Source organism: Sceloporus undulatus, unplaced genomic scaffold (genome assembly GCF_019175285.1).
Source record: "Sceloporus undulatus isolate JIND9_A2432 ecotype Alabama unplaced genomic scaffold, SceUnd_v1.1 scaffold_21, whole genome shotgun sequence".
Taxonomy (NCBI): Eukaryota; Metazoa; Chordata; class Lepidosauria; order Squamata; family Phrynosomatidae; genus Sceloporus; species Sceloporus undulatus.
In genome coordinates, this window is record NW_024802943.1 from 851424 (window position 1) to 864988 (window position 13565).

The window sequence follows — 13565 nt, forward strand, 5'->3', positions numbered from 1 at the left end:
CTTTTGGTGCAAACACAAGCTGAAAATTCCTCAGCACAGAGGTTCTCCTTCCTGTGAATATATGCATTTGAATACAATGTAATTAATCTGATTCTTCACATGCAAACACTCCTGTACATATGCAGCATTTTATACCCAAAATACACTGGAATTTTCACTAGGGGAGTCAAAAAATTCTGCAAATTAAGGGACTCAATGGGAGGCTTTTGGATTGTTTGTTTTGTTTTGTTCTGTAATCTGCCTGGATGAAATATAGTGTATTTTGGTGATACAGTTTGTGGGTCATGAGAGGGAAGTGGTGAGCATGGCGGCTGAGTCTCCAGGACATTCTGTGACTGCTTGCTAGGGAGCACTGGTGATGCAGTGGTTAAAATGCCCATACTATAGCCACAAGTTTGTGAATTCAATCCCAGGGCCCCAAGGTTGACTCAGTCTTCCATCCTTTCGTAGGTCGGTAAACTGAATATCCAGATTGTTGGAGGTAATTGTAAACTGCTTAGAGAGTGATGAGTTCACTATTAAACAGTATAGAAATGTAAATGCTATTGCTATTATTTGGAAAAGGCAGTGTTGATTCAGATAATGCTGAAATTAACGTTGATTAACAGGCACACATTTCCTAGATTACTTGATTCCACAACTTTATTTTCCCCCTAGAGTGTGTTAACAGAGGACAAAACAACATGGATGTTTACACACTTTGCATCCAGGACTTTGTAAGCTCCTTTAAAGGGAAAACAGCTTTACAATTAAATGCCCATTATGGCGCACCAACAATATTCTGAACACCACACATTCCACAAGAATAAAAGACAACCCCAGCTCAAAAGAGCTCAACTACCATAGGGAAGGAGAAGGGAGGAGGAGAGAGAAAGAGATCTGCATCAGAAATCCAAAAGATGGAATGCATTTTGTGAAGCTGATGATATATACAGCACAGAGAAACTGCACAAACCACATATTGACAGAACAAGCTTTTCTGAAAATTTATGGAGAGCAGAATGAGAAGGAAGATTTGAAAAGGTGGCTTATAATGCACATCCAGGTCAAGGAAAACCCTTATTCTGTGTAAAAACAAAAACAAAACCCTTAATCATTTACATACATTTAAAACAGGGGGAAGAGAACAAGTCATTCAACAAAACAAATCTTCTAAAAACAAGCACAAATCCAAGCATTCAAAAAATCATCCTAAAATAAACAATATTTGAAAATAAATATATACTTATCTAAAACTATACTTCTGGTACAATGAAGGGAGTTTTTGTAGGAAGGCAAGCCGATGCAGTTTAATCAGTGCCTGCTGAACATATCATTTCACCTTCAAAGAAGGCAATCTGTGAACTGCTGTAAAAATTACAATGTTTTAATAAAAGTTAAGAGGGCAGGATATAATTTTTCCAGATTTAAAGAAGCACATTTTGGCATGTATTAAACTTGGCAAAAAGCAGAACCACCAGGTAGACGTCACTAGGTTAAATCACATGGGCTAGTTCTATTTACATGAAAGGAACTGAATCTGTGAATTTGTTCTAAATCAGATGCCTTCACAGAACATCATTCTTTCATATATCACACTAGCAGGATAGGAATTTTCTGATATAACAGAAAATGTTTTTAAGAGTAGAAGGCCAAATAATCTAATACCAAGAGGTCTCCCACTGTTCTGCTAATCTAGAGTACCCTTCAGTGTCTGCACCCTCAAGAAAAAAGAATATCTTTTAAGAGAGTCATCCTGTCCATGTCTAAAGGAAGCATTCTTTCTTCTCAATGCCATGCAGTTACCACTGTTTTCCTCTTATCAGACTGGTGGCAATCACTAATCTTAGCCCAAGAAAGATTCCACAAGACCATCCACATAGCACAGGTTTTCCCAAAGTCCATTATAAAATAAGTTGAAATAAATATGTATGGATATTTCTGTATGAGATTGGACCTATATTGTAATTTCTTTAAAATTACTGGAGAATCCACTAAGAACTGGCATCTAGCTTGTTTGTGAAGAGAACGTATATCTCTCCTCTATATATACCACTCTGAAATTGCTTACAGAATGACATTCTTGGTGGGGATTAACACAATTTTACATTTATGTGAAGAGGTTCTATTGAAAAAACAGAATCACTACAAAGGAGGGGGGAAGATACAAGGGAAAGAAAAATGAAATAAAAATTGGTAAAAGATTAGAAATCTATTGCTTCAGAGCAAAAGCAGAAAAAAATCACAGCAGTTAGGCACAATCACAGTTTCAAGGTTTTCATTACAATCATTATTGCAAGGCTCGTGATCCTAAATCTGCCTACAATTTGCAAGTAGATCCAGGATGGCCAACAGCTTTCACAGTGATCTAAAGGATCCTGAGCTCTACTTTGTCACTCTGAAGACGTTACATCTTCCCCCTCCCCATCTCTGCCCTAAGGATGCAAGGCAGCTATCCACACACTGCATAATCTCACACAGTTTTGTCAGTCTCCTTTTGCACTGATAATTTTTCTACTTAGTTTAAAAGGAGCAAAACACCCTGGTGAGCAGAAGCAGTCAGCACAATTAAGACTGCTGGATAAAATGTCCACAATGCAAGCTCTACTTCAGTTACAATGTATTGATCATGCATAAATTCCTACAGGAATCTGGCAGGCGGGCATTTCAAATGTTATAGTTGATATGGGATCAGGTTGCTAATCAACTAACTGTTGGATGGACAGTAGGAGTTTCAAATTGGTAGCAAGTTCAGCATCACACACTGTAGACTTGAACAGCAATGGCGAGTCAATGGTCATCAACTTTAGTCCTTTTGGCTTTCAGGGAAAGGTGCTGTAAAGAGAAAAAAGTATTGTTTTCAATTTTAGAATTTCATAAATGTTTGGATAAATAGACTCTTCTATTTGCATCTAAGGATATTATCGCAACATGAAATCCTGCCAGAATAGACGCAGGATTGAAAAACCAAAACCATGTGTTATCGCATGCAGATGCAGCCAGACAAGTACAACTCCTGTTTTTGAAAAGCTGCTGGATAAGCACAGCTGAGGTCCAGGCTGCATAACATAGTCCTACCACTTCTTACTGCTTGCTTTATGTTATTGGAAGGGGAATGCTTATTTTTGAGAGCACTTCTTGTACAGTGCGCCCTCGCCTTACGCGGGGGATCTGTTCTGGATCCCTCCGCGTAAGGCGAATTCCGCCTATGCTCGAGCCCCATTGGAAACAATGGGGCTCGTGCGCGGCGGCGCAGCAGCACAAGCACGCGTGGGGCGCAACGGGCGCGCGTGCCCATTCAATTGAATGGGACGCGCCGCCCCTTCTGCCCCACGCACGCGCCGCGGCTTAAGCGCGTATGCTCAAGGCCGCATAATGCGCGGGCGCACTGTATAATACATCTATTTTGTAACCTGCCCTCACTTTTAGCATTTCATTAGTACTATTATTTCAGTATAATTTTAACTTTCCTTGTGTGATTTAAAATAGTTGAATCTACATATTTTATTTTCTGTAAGTCATTGTGACATCATGGAAAGGTAAAGGGTAAATACTTAACATAAAACAAAGTCACCAGAGTCACCATAAGAAGCCATTTAAGGGAACGGGTGAAATAAACCCACCTTTATCTCCCAAAAAATATTGTTCTCCATTAACTACATGAGTGAGAAGTCAGCTAGAATTTCTAGTAAAACAAAGAAGGAAGCATCTCAGGACAACATGCTCTAATGTCATATAAGATAATTATAAGTAATTGCTACAGTAGTTGCCAATTGCTTCTGATAATTCATAGAATAATAATTTGTGTAACTGCTGTGCAGTTAAATACACTTCTTACGTGACAAACCTAGCCTGTAGGCACAAAGGAAGATACAATGTCAGCAGATTTTAAGACTACCTATTCATTTAGGCATCAAGACACTGGATTCCAAACAGATTTAATATTAACTGTAATGTTGGCTCATTTCCTTATCATACCATAACTGAAATATTAGGCCAAAAATCTTCTACAGTGGTGCCTCGGGTTACGAAATTAATTTGTTCCGCCATTCCTTTCGTAACCCGAAACACTTTTCCGTTAGCACTGGAAAGCCTATAGCTGCACTTTGCAGCATTTGAATTTCGCGCCGAAATGAATTTCGTAACCCGAAAAATATTTCGTAACCCGAAACAGTTTTTGCCAATCCAACTTTTTCGTATCCCGGAAATTTTGTAACCCGATCATTTCGTATCCCGAGGCACCACTGTATTAATTTTTTAGCTTGCCACATCATCTATATGAATGTGAGAAATTTTGTATTATCTCAAGCCAGGTTCACCCCAGCCTCAATGTGGCAGCTTGAATAGAACAATCCTTTTGGTACTTCTGGACCTCCCAGAGATATTTATTATAATAGCTGATCATCAAATATTTGTAAACAGCAGGAGGCACTGTATTTCAATGGTCCCATTCTTGTCTGACCAATGGACAAGGACACCAAAAGATGTTTCCAATCAACAGTATTTTTACTATTTGGAGCTTATATACTAAAGGGGTACTGGTTGTTAGGCATAGTCATTTGGAGCATTGGAATGGAATGTCACCCAGTGGTAACAACCCGTCTGTTTTACTAGCCTTTTTCAGAACATTTTACAGTTGAGATAAGAACAAGAAAATGAGTCCCTGATTGATAATACAGACACTCAAAGCCCTTCCAGTCAATTTCATGATAGTTGAAGCAGTCCAGCACTGAAGAAGGAATCAAACTGACATAAGCTGTCAACAACAGAGAATGAGTTGTACAGATTCACCGATAACTACAGAAAAAAATCAGTTGCAAGTAAGCAACTTGCCCTTTTCCATGGTCTGTGTATTGCAAACATAGTGTATCACACACTGACAGGTAAAGAGCATAGTATGAATTATGTGTGTTTTCAATAACAAAACAAAAGTCTCTTGCATGATGGCACTGCAAAGTCAACACAGAAAGCTAAGCTGACTCTGACATCAAAAATTTACTTCTAGGTTGACGGAGGTACCATACAACCTGCACGAATAAAAAGCAGGGTGCACAAGAACAGGGAGCAATTTGTTGGTTGGGTTCAGCAGTGGAAAGTTTCGTATACAATAGTACGCAAGAGCAACAATCATAACTGTATCTCCTGTGGCTCAGTGAAAAATAATCAAAGTCATGATAAGAATCCTCTAGACCAGCATAAGTCTGGCAATCTCTATATAAGCTTTAGGTAAGTAGTAGTACACAGACCACCAGTGGATCTTTCAGGCATCAGAAGGTCAGAAATATACAGTCATTCCTCTATTTTCATGGGGGATCTGTTCCAGACACACACACACGAAAATGCAAACTTGCATGTATTCAAGCTCCACTGGCATGGGCATATGTGTCATTTTAGCCAATGGGGCTTGCCACTCTATTAATAATCGAGACTGTGGACTTCAAGTCCATGAAAACGGAGGGGCTGGGTGCATTCAGAGGCTAGTGCCATGCACAGCCATTCAAGCCAATGAGTCTTGATTATATGAGAGTTTCCGTTTTTGGAGGTGGTGGTGGTCTGGAATGGATCCGCTATGAAAACAGAGGGATGACTGTATATGCCACTCCTTTTTGGAGTGGGGAAAAGGCATCCTTTCCATGGTGGCAGCGGCTTTTCAGCGTTACTGACTGCGTGTAAACGTTGCGCTGCAGAAACACTGATGCCAACCGCGTGATGCCAGCATGGGGCATGTGCCATGCATACGCCACGCCCCCAAGCCAAACAGAAGGTGGCATTTTTTGCCGGTCTGTTTTGGCCCCAAGTCAACAATTTGCTGCTTTCTGTCCAATACTGGTTTAACTGATGATTGCAACAATGGAGGTAGAGAAATCTGGAGCACAGCCTGACAGAAGAGGCATTAAACTGGACACTAATGCAGATGGAAACCAGGCTAGAAAAACAGTTCTCACTTTCTTCTTTCATTTATTTTTGGATGTAGAGATATTGAAAAAGAACTATGGTGGGATATAGACCGCCAATTTGGGGCGGTCTGGCCCCGCCCCTTTCCCCGCCGGAGCGGGGCCTCAGTGGCCAGAACGGCAGCCGCTGAGGCCCCGATCCGCCGCTTTTCGGGCTGCGGGGGAGCGGCAAGAGGCCACTTCCCCGCAGCCTGAAAAAGGGGTGTCCCTGGGGCTTCAAGCCCCAAGGACACCCCGCGGCGGCGGGGAGCAGAGAAAGGGGCTCGTTTAGTCCGCTGGGCACAGCCATCTGAAGGCTGCGCCCAGCGGACTAAACCCGGAAAGAGCTCCGAAATGGAGCTCCTTCCTGCTCCGTGTCCAGGGCGCACTAAGCGCCCTGGCGTGGAGCTACTACGTCATGGACGCGCCGCGCCGCCCCGTCTAGAGGCGGCGTGGCCATGATGTACTCATGGCGGCGGCCGTGTGGAAGGGCCGCCGCCGTTTAGTGCGTGTTCGCCACGCACTAGGGTTAGGGCGGTGCGGAAGCACCACCCTTTCGTAACCCTAGTGCGTGGCGAACACACACTAAACTGCTGGTCTGTAACCGGCCTATGTGTTTCCTTGACTTCTTAAATCTCTCCAACCTGAGAGACCTCACAGTCAGTGACCATTCACTGATTTCCTCAAAACCTACCACAGGATCAGGGCTGGTAACTATGATTTCCCATGACTCAGCCACTGATTCTGAATTCATTAGTAATTGCAAAGTGGTAGGAATCATGTTTTGCTATAATTCTGACCAAAGCAAATTCCAGCCTCAAGCAGATACCTGAGGGAAAGCAAGGAGGTTTTTCACTTATCTGTGTTAATGACAGAGGTGGAAGAAATGTGTACCCACAATTTCCACAGTTGCAAAAAGGGGACCTTGATCACCATAGATTTGCTGGGTCACTAAAGTACAACAAACAAAAGACTGAGAGCAACAAAAGGATGAAGCCAATAACAACGAAACAAGAAAACAAAAGTGAAGTCAAAGGCTTTCATGGCCAGCATGAATAGTTTGTTGTGGGTTTTTCGGGCTATGTGGCTATGTTCTAGAAAAGTTTATTACTGACATTTCACCAGCACAGATGCTGGCGAACGTCAGGAATAAACTCTTCTAGAACATGGCCGCATAGCCCGAAAAACTCACAACAAACTAAGACAACAAAAATATGCTATGGAGAGATGAACATTCTACAAATCCTGAACTCCACTCTATGAGTACACTTTCCCTCAAGGAAGTGAGTCAGATAACATATTCAAATTGTACTGCAGAGGCCATCAAGGCAGAACTAAATGCAAAGGCCAGAAGCATACTTTTTGAACATTGCTAGTAGTGAGGGGTTGGGCCTGCTGACCAAGGTCAACTCCGCACTGTTCTGAAAGAGGTCTAAACAGCTGGAGACATGTAATATACCAAGAACAGACTATTCTTCTTCTTTTATTCATAAAAATGTAATCTCTCATTTAGAGCAATATAATCCACTTGTGCTGCCTTTGAAAATGCCTTGAACACTTTTGCCAGTGCCAAACCTGGCAGATCACCTTCTAGTTGGAGTAGATTGGATGGTTCTGTTTTTAATGCAATAACAAGGGCTACCAAATTGGCTCCAGGGTCAATACAACTTTAGCTTTTACCAGATGGATGTTATACTACAACTACTTCTCTCTATTAATTTGATCCCATCTAAAGTGACCTTGGTATTTCATTGTTGTAAGAGCTGAGAAAGTCTAGAGCAAGAGCAAGAGCAAGAACTATGCAGTGGTGGTACCTATAATACTAAATGCTTTCTCCATCCAGATACTGCTTTACAATTTCCATCATCATAGAAATATCTGTTTTCCAAGCCACACCCTGTTTTATGCTGAACTGTCCCATACCATTTTATATTTTTTAAAAGATATTTTTTTTTGGAGAGTCGGCCCTCAGTATCTGTGGGGGATTTGTTCTGGGCCACCACCACCCTGTGGATTCCAAAATCCATAGATGCTCAAGTCTACATTGTCCCCAATGGCAGCAATGGGACTCATCCTTCCTCCCTCCCGGCTCTCACCGGCAGCAGGCAAACAGGCGGCTCCTTCACTGCCACTGCTTCCACTTTCTCTTCCTCCTCCTCCTGCTCTGCCTCTTCCTTCTCCTCTGCTGCTGCCTCGCCATGGGCTTGCCATCCACAAATGCTTGAATCCATGGGTGACAAGTCCACAGATACAGAGGGGCAGACTGTATACTAACCTGAGCCATAGAATCTGAATGGGAAGATGTCACACAAATACTTTTACAGTCAGCCCTCCTTATTCATGGATTTTTATCCACGGATTCAAGCATCCAAAAAAAGTATAAATTCCATTTAGCAACCCTTGATTTTCCATTTTATATAAGGGACACCATTTTACTATGCCATTGCATTTAATGAGACTTGAGCATCCACAGGGGATCTTGGAACCAAACCCTAGCAGATAACAAGGGCCCACTGTAATATATTTGTTTAAATGCCCCAGAGTACCCACCCATGAATCCATTCTATACACCTGTTTTCTATTGCAAAAGGAAATAGAATGAACAGTACAAGTAGAGCCTGCATAGCTCAGTATTTCCAAACAGAAGAATGGTTTACATTTAAAGTTATATGCTCTGCTGACATGGATATACAAGTTGTGTTGTTGTTGTTATGTGCCTTCAAGTCACTTCCAATTTATGGCAACCCTGAGGCAAGCCTATCATGGGGTTTGTTTGGCAAATTTCTTCAGCTAGGGGTTAACATTGCCATCCTCTGAGGCTGAAAGATTGTGACTTGCCCAAGATCCCCCAGTGAGTCTCCGTGGCTGAGCAGGGATTCAAACCCTGGTCTCCAGAGTCATAGCCCAATGTTCAAACTACTACACCACAGTGGCTCTCATAAGGATGAAACTCATTGTCATACTCACACATTTTGTCATGTGTACAATCTATATATTTGGACAAGTGAACTAGCCCTAGAAGGCTTTTTATGGTAGAGTCAATGTGTAAGCCTACCCGTACAAATGAGACATTGTCTAAATCTTAATAAAATAAAGGGGACTGATCATATGCTATAGCAAAAGGTACAACAGATTCTGTTAAGAAATCCCAATTTGTGTCTCACATTGCTTTTGGAAAATATATCTTCATACAGTGTAGTGAAAACACCCTTAAGTTTAGAGCCAGCATACCTATGAATGATAATTTGCAGAGAACAACAGAAACAGAGGGCATGTTCTCCTTATGGGCTTCCCTGCATGTAGTTAGTCATCATGCTGGACTAAACAGGCCATTGGTCTAACATCAGAGCTGTTAGAAAAACTATCAGCTATTAAACCACTCTCTTTCTGAATAAGCATGGTATTAATGCTTAGATTAAACTAACTAATTAATAAAGGCTGTCATCATGGCTGCAGGTAGGCATGCTAGCAAAATGCTTGGGCTTTCCACATTCAGTGAAGAACAAACGCGGTTTTGGATCATTTATGATCTATAACCAAACATTCATATACTATATATACTCATGTTTAAATCTAGAAATTTAGGTCAAAAAAACTGACCCCAAAAAACCTGAGTCGACTTGTCCACAGGTTAATTTAAGTACTGTATCTTAACTCTTATTTAAAAGAAGGAACCACCTCCTGGTGAAAAGCAAGAGTATAATATATGAAGCACCAACTCTTTCTACTTTCTCATCTATCCAGTTTTAAGAGTAAGCACAAAGAGCTATGTCTGCTGGACTTTTTAAAGTTCTTTGACATTGTTTTGCTTTGTTTCACCTGTTAGATCCTCTGCTATATGCCCTTAAATTTTACAATCAACTTATCCACGGGGCATAGCAAAATCTATAAATTTGGCCCCAAAACTTGTCCTCAACTTATACATGAGGTTGACTTATAGTTGAGTATATACAGTAATCAAAGACTGATATATTATTAGGTGGTATAATATATCCTCCTTCACACCTTTACAAGGGGGCTATATGAGCCTTCAGAGAGCCAGAATGGAAACCCACTAAGTGACCGTGGGCAAGTCACACCCTTAATCTCTGTGGTAGGCAAGGGCAACCCCCCTCTGAACAAATCCAAAAATCCTGTGATAGGTTTGCCTTAGGGTAGCCATAAATCGGAAATAACCTAAAGGCACACAACAACAATAAATATAAGCCTTAGCTGTAAAACATTAGCAAGCAAAAATGCAATTAAATTAAATAAATCCATTAAATTAATGGAACAATTATTATTGGCAAGACACCAGTTTGCTTGGGATATTCCTGGATGTCACCAGAAACTGGAGTGATCACAATCTTAATGAAGAACTGAACTCCACTACAATTGTTTTCCTCAAAAAGTACAGCAACAATAATCCAGGCCACAATCATGAGCCATTGCCAAAATACATTTACACATTTATTTTAAAGCAAACAGTACTACAGGAGTAACACACAAAGGAATGCCAAGGTTGGATTAATGCTGAACATCAAAAAGCCAAAAATAATTACTGCAGAGCATCTACAAGAATTCACCCTCAACAATGGGTAAATTGAAACAGTTAAAGAGTTCCCATACCTTGGCTCAAACATTGATCAATCAAGAAATCAGAAGAACCACAGGACCTCAGCAGAGAGGTACAGGATAGGGGTTTTTGGAGATGTCTCCTCCACAGGGTCCCTATGAATCGAGGTCAACTCAAGGGCAGTTAACAACAACATCAACAAGCCACAGGAATTCCATAACTGGCATATAGCCAAAGCTATTTAACACTGTCAAATGATTTCCTGGAATCCGACCAATTATGACAAATTTATAGAGCTCATACAGAATGTAATGATAGGCAGATATGCATATTATACATTATTTTCAGTGTCAAATTCCACAAAGCTTATAATCAGTTAATGGCACTTCCTCTTAACAAACATGGGCCTCTAACCAGCTGCTCCTTCACTATTAATATACCCTAAACATCAGTTTCCATGTGCATAAGCATAGATATAGGGATATCATTTTAGCCTATGCTTTGGAATTCAACATTCATTATTCAGACAGTTCTCCTTGATTATTCTCTCTGTAACTTCATCTGCCATAAATACACACATGTCTATTTTGTTGCATGATAATGTTTAGACTTTATTATCAATTACTTCAAAATAGCAAAACAATTTACATTGAAGTTTCCAAAATATGGACAACTCATCTCCTAAGGCAGGTCACTGTAATTATCACACCATTCTGGCAAACTGGTAAGAGAAGGGGAAGAGGGAAAAGAGGACTGGCCTAAACCTGAGAGAGTACAGTTGCATGTCAAAGGCTGCCCAGATTTGATCAAGACGAAACAAACCCAAATTCTTAACCACAGGAATAAGAAGAGGACCGGAACATGGGATCACATTCACTTTCCCTATTGCATTTTCTTCCACAGAATAATTCCCTCACATGTTAACTATGGTTCAAACCAGGGAGATATCTGGTTAAACTACCTCTAGCTGTCAACTAATATACTGAAAAATGTGTTACAATGGATAAACTAGGTCTGAATACATCCCACTCAACCATGAACAGCAATGGGTGACTTTGGGACAGTTATAGTCACTCAGCTAACCTTTGAAAGAGAGTTACTGTTAAGATAAAATGGGAAGGGGGAGACCCATATATGCCACTCTGTTATAGGTTGGAGGAAAGGCAAGACATAAATTTAAAACAAACAAAGAAGACCATGGTTGAAATAGGGAAACAGAAAATCTGGGTAGGGACTACAGGATCTCATGGGTATTTTTCTTTAAACTTCACTATTATATCTGCACCAATCTTACCAAAAAGAAAAGGTGGGACTCATACCCCCTGCCAATGTCACTGGACTGCAACTCACAGCAGCCCTAATTAATTTAGTCAATTATGAGGAATGCTGGGAGATGCAGTCCAACTAGGGGAACTACATGATTCAGACCCTACTAAAAAGGCAGTTACTCTGTAAAGTAAAGGTTTCAAGTATTAAATTACTTGTAAGCCTGCCAAATAGAGTTATTGTAAAGGATTTGTTGCACTTCCAACATGCACCAGATCTTTTGAACATTACTTCACAATGAACAGGTGAATTGCCAGATTAAAGGCCAAATTGTCTGTATGTTCTGTAAACTGAAGTTTAATGGAAAAGATTTCCATACCATAACAAACAAAACCGACACCAAGCATTAAATATATTGCGGCACCCATAAATCTAAGTACACAGACCAACAAGTAATTCAAATTATTTTAATGCAAAACATATGCAACAAGCAAAGGAAATCATAGAGTAACAAGAGCTGCCAATACGGCAATGGTACCGTTTGGAGTCTATGTCGAGTCCGTACCGTTCCTTGCTGGTAGAAGTGAGGAGCCAGTTCCAACAGCCAAGCAGATTCAATAGCTGTTACATCTCGCATGTAGTATCTTGAGGTCTGTATGACTTCATTGTATACTACCCTAAAATATGTCAAACAAAGCCATTATAAAGGGCAGCCACTAAGAAAACACTTGAATATCTGCCTTCTTGTTTTTCAAAAAAAAGACCTCATGTCATAATGAGGCTTCTTACTGGGTGGGATGGGCTTGGCCAATTTTAAAATACTGACCTCACACTAATTCATTAATCATATAATTTGTTTTTGGAGGAGGCACTGCTTTATATTATAGTGTTTTTATTATTACTAATATTATCACAGGTATTATTTTTAATTTTTTGTCTGTAAGATGCCTAGGAACTTTTTTTTTTATAGAAAAGATAACTAAGGAATGGAATTACAGTTGGCCCTTCCCTTATGCGGGGGATCCGTTCCAGGCCCCGCCGCATAAGGGAAAAAGCACGTAAACTTAAACCCCCTTAGAACTATGACGCAGGCACACTGTAATAATGACAGTAAGCCATAATAACAGAATAACTGTACAGTGCGCCCTTGCCTTGCTATGGGACATGCCACCCCTTCCTCCCCATTGTATATCTGCTAGATGAAGCACATGCAGATCCCACCGGGTGTGAAGGAAACTGGAATATTTCTACTTTCAGACAGAGCATTTTTCATCTCTATGAGGAAGGAAGAATGAGGATCTGAGGAAAATCCAATAGTATATGCAGACAACCATTCTCATATATCCCATTATCTCCATATAATAGTACTGGTAATACTAGGTAAAGGTAAGGGTACTCCCTTGACATGAATGCCTAGTCGTAGCCGATTGCAGGGGCCGGAGCTCAGCTCCATTTCTAAGCCAAAGAGCCAGTGTTGTTCGAGGACTGCACCAAATGCTGTTACCTTCCCACTGAGAAGTAGTACCTATTTATCTACTTGGATTTTGCATGCTTTTGAACTAAGTTGGCAGAAGCTGGGACTAGTGACAGGAGCTCACCCCATCATGCAGAACCTGGGCCTCAAACTGCAAACCTGCCAATCTTGCAATCAACAGAGTCAGCGTCTTAACTACTTGAGCCACTGCATCCCTAGGACTTGGACTTGTTAGTAAATTTGAGGTTTAATTCCCAATATTTTACACATAGTCTGGGATCAATATATAATGTTGCCTACATTTACTTATGATAGAGATTATCTATCTGTACCTGCCTCAAAGGCATTACTCTCACTG

At 40.8% G+C, this 13565-nt stretch overlaps 1 protein-coding gene across 5 annotated transcripts in view; it reads right to left on the reverse strand.

Annotated features, from left to right (window-relative positions):
• Window positions 1-620: 620 nt before the first annotated feature.
• The window catches only part of LOC121917509 (probable ATP-dependent RNA helicase DHX35), a 54631-nt gene continuing 41686 nt past the window's right edge, over window positions 621-13565 (reverse strand). For 2 of the 5 annotated variants that reach the window (XM_042443539.1, XM_042443537.1), the window contains 2 exons: window positions 12299-12410; window positions 2073-2814 (listed from right to left, as the gene is read on the reverse strand). In XM_042443539.1, the coding sequence (XP_042299473.1) occupies window positions 2770-2814; window positions 12299-12410 (157 nt within the window). In that variant the 3' untranslated portion in view covers window positions 2073-2769. Of the gene's footprint in view, window positions 1348-2072; window positions 2815-12271; window positions 12411-13565 lie in introns of those variants that run through there. The other 3 variants (XM_042443538.1, XM_042443536.1, XR_006101049.1) reach the window with 2 other exon arrangements.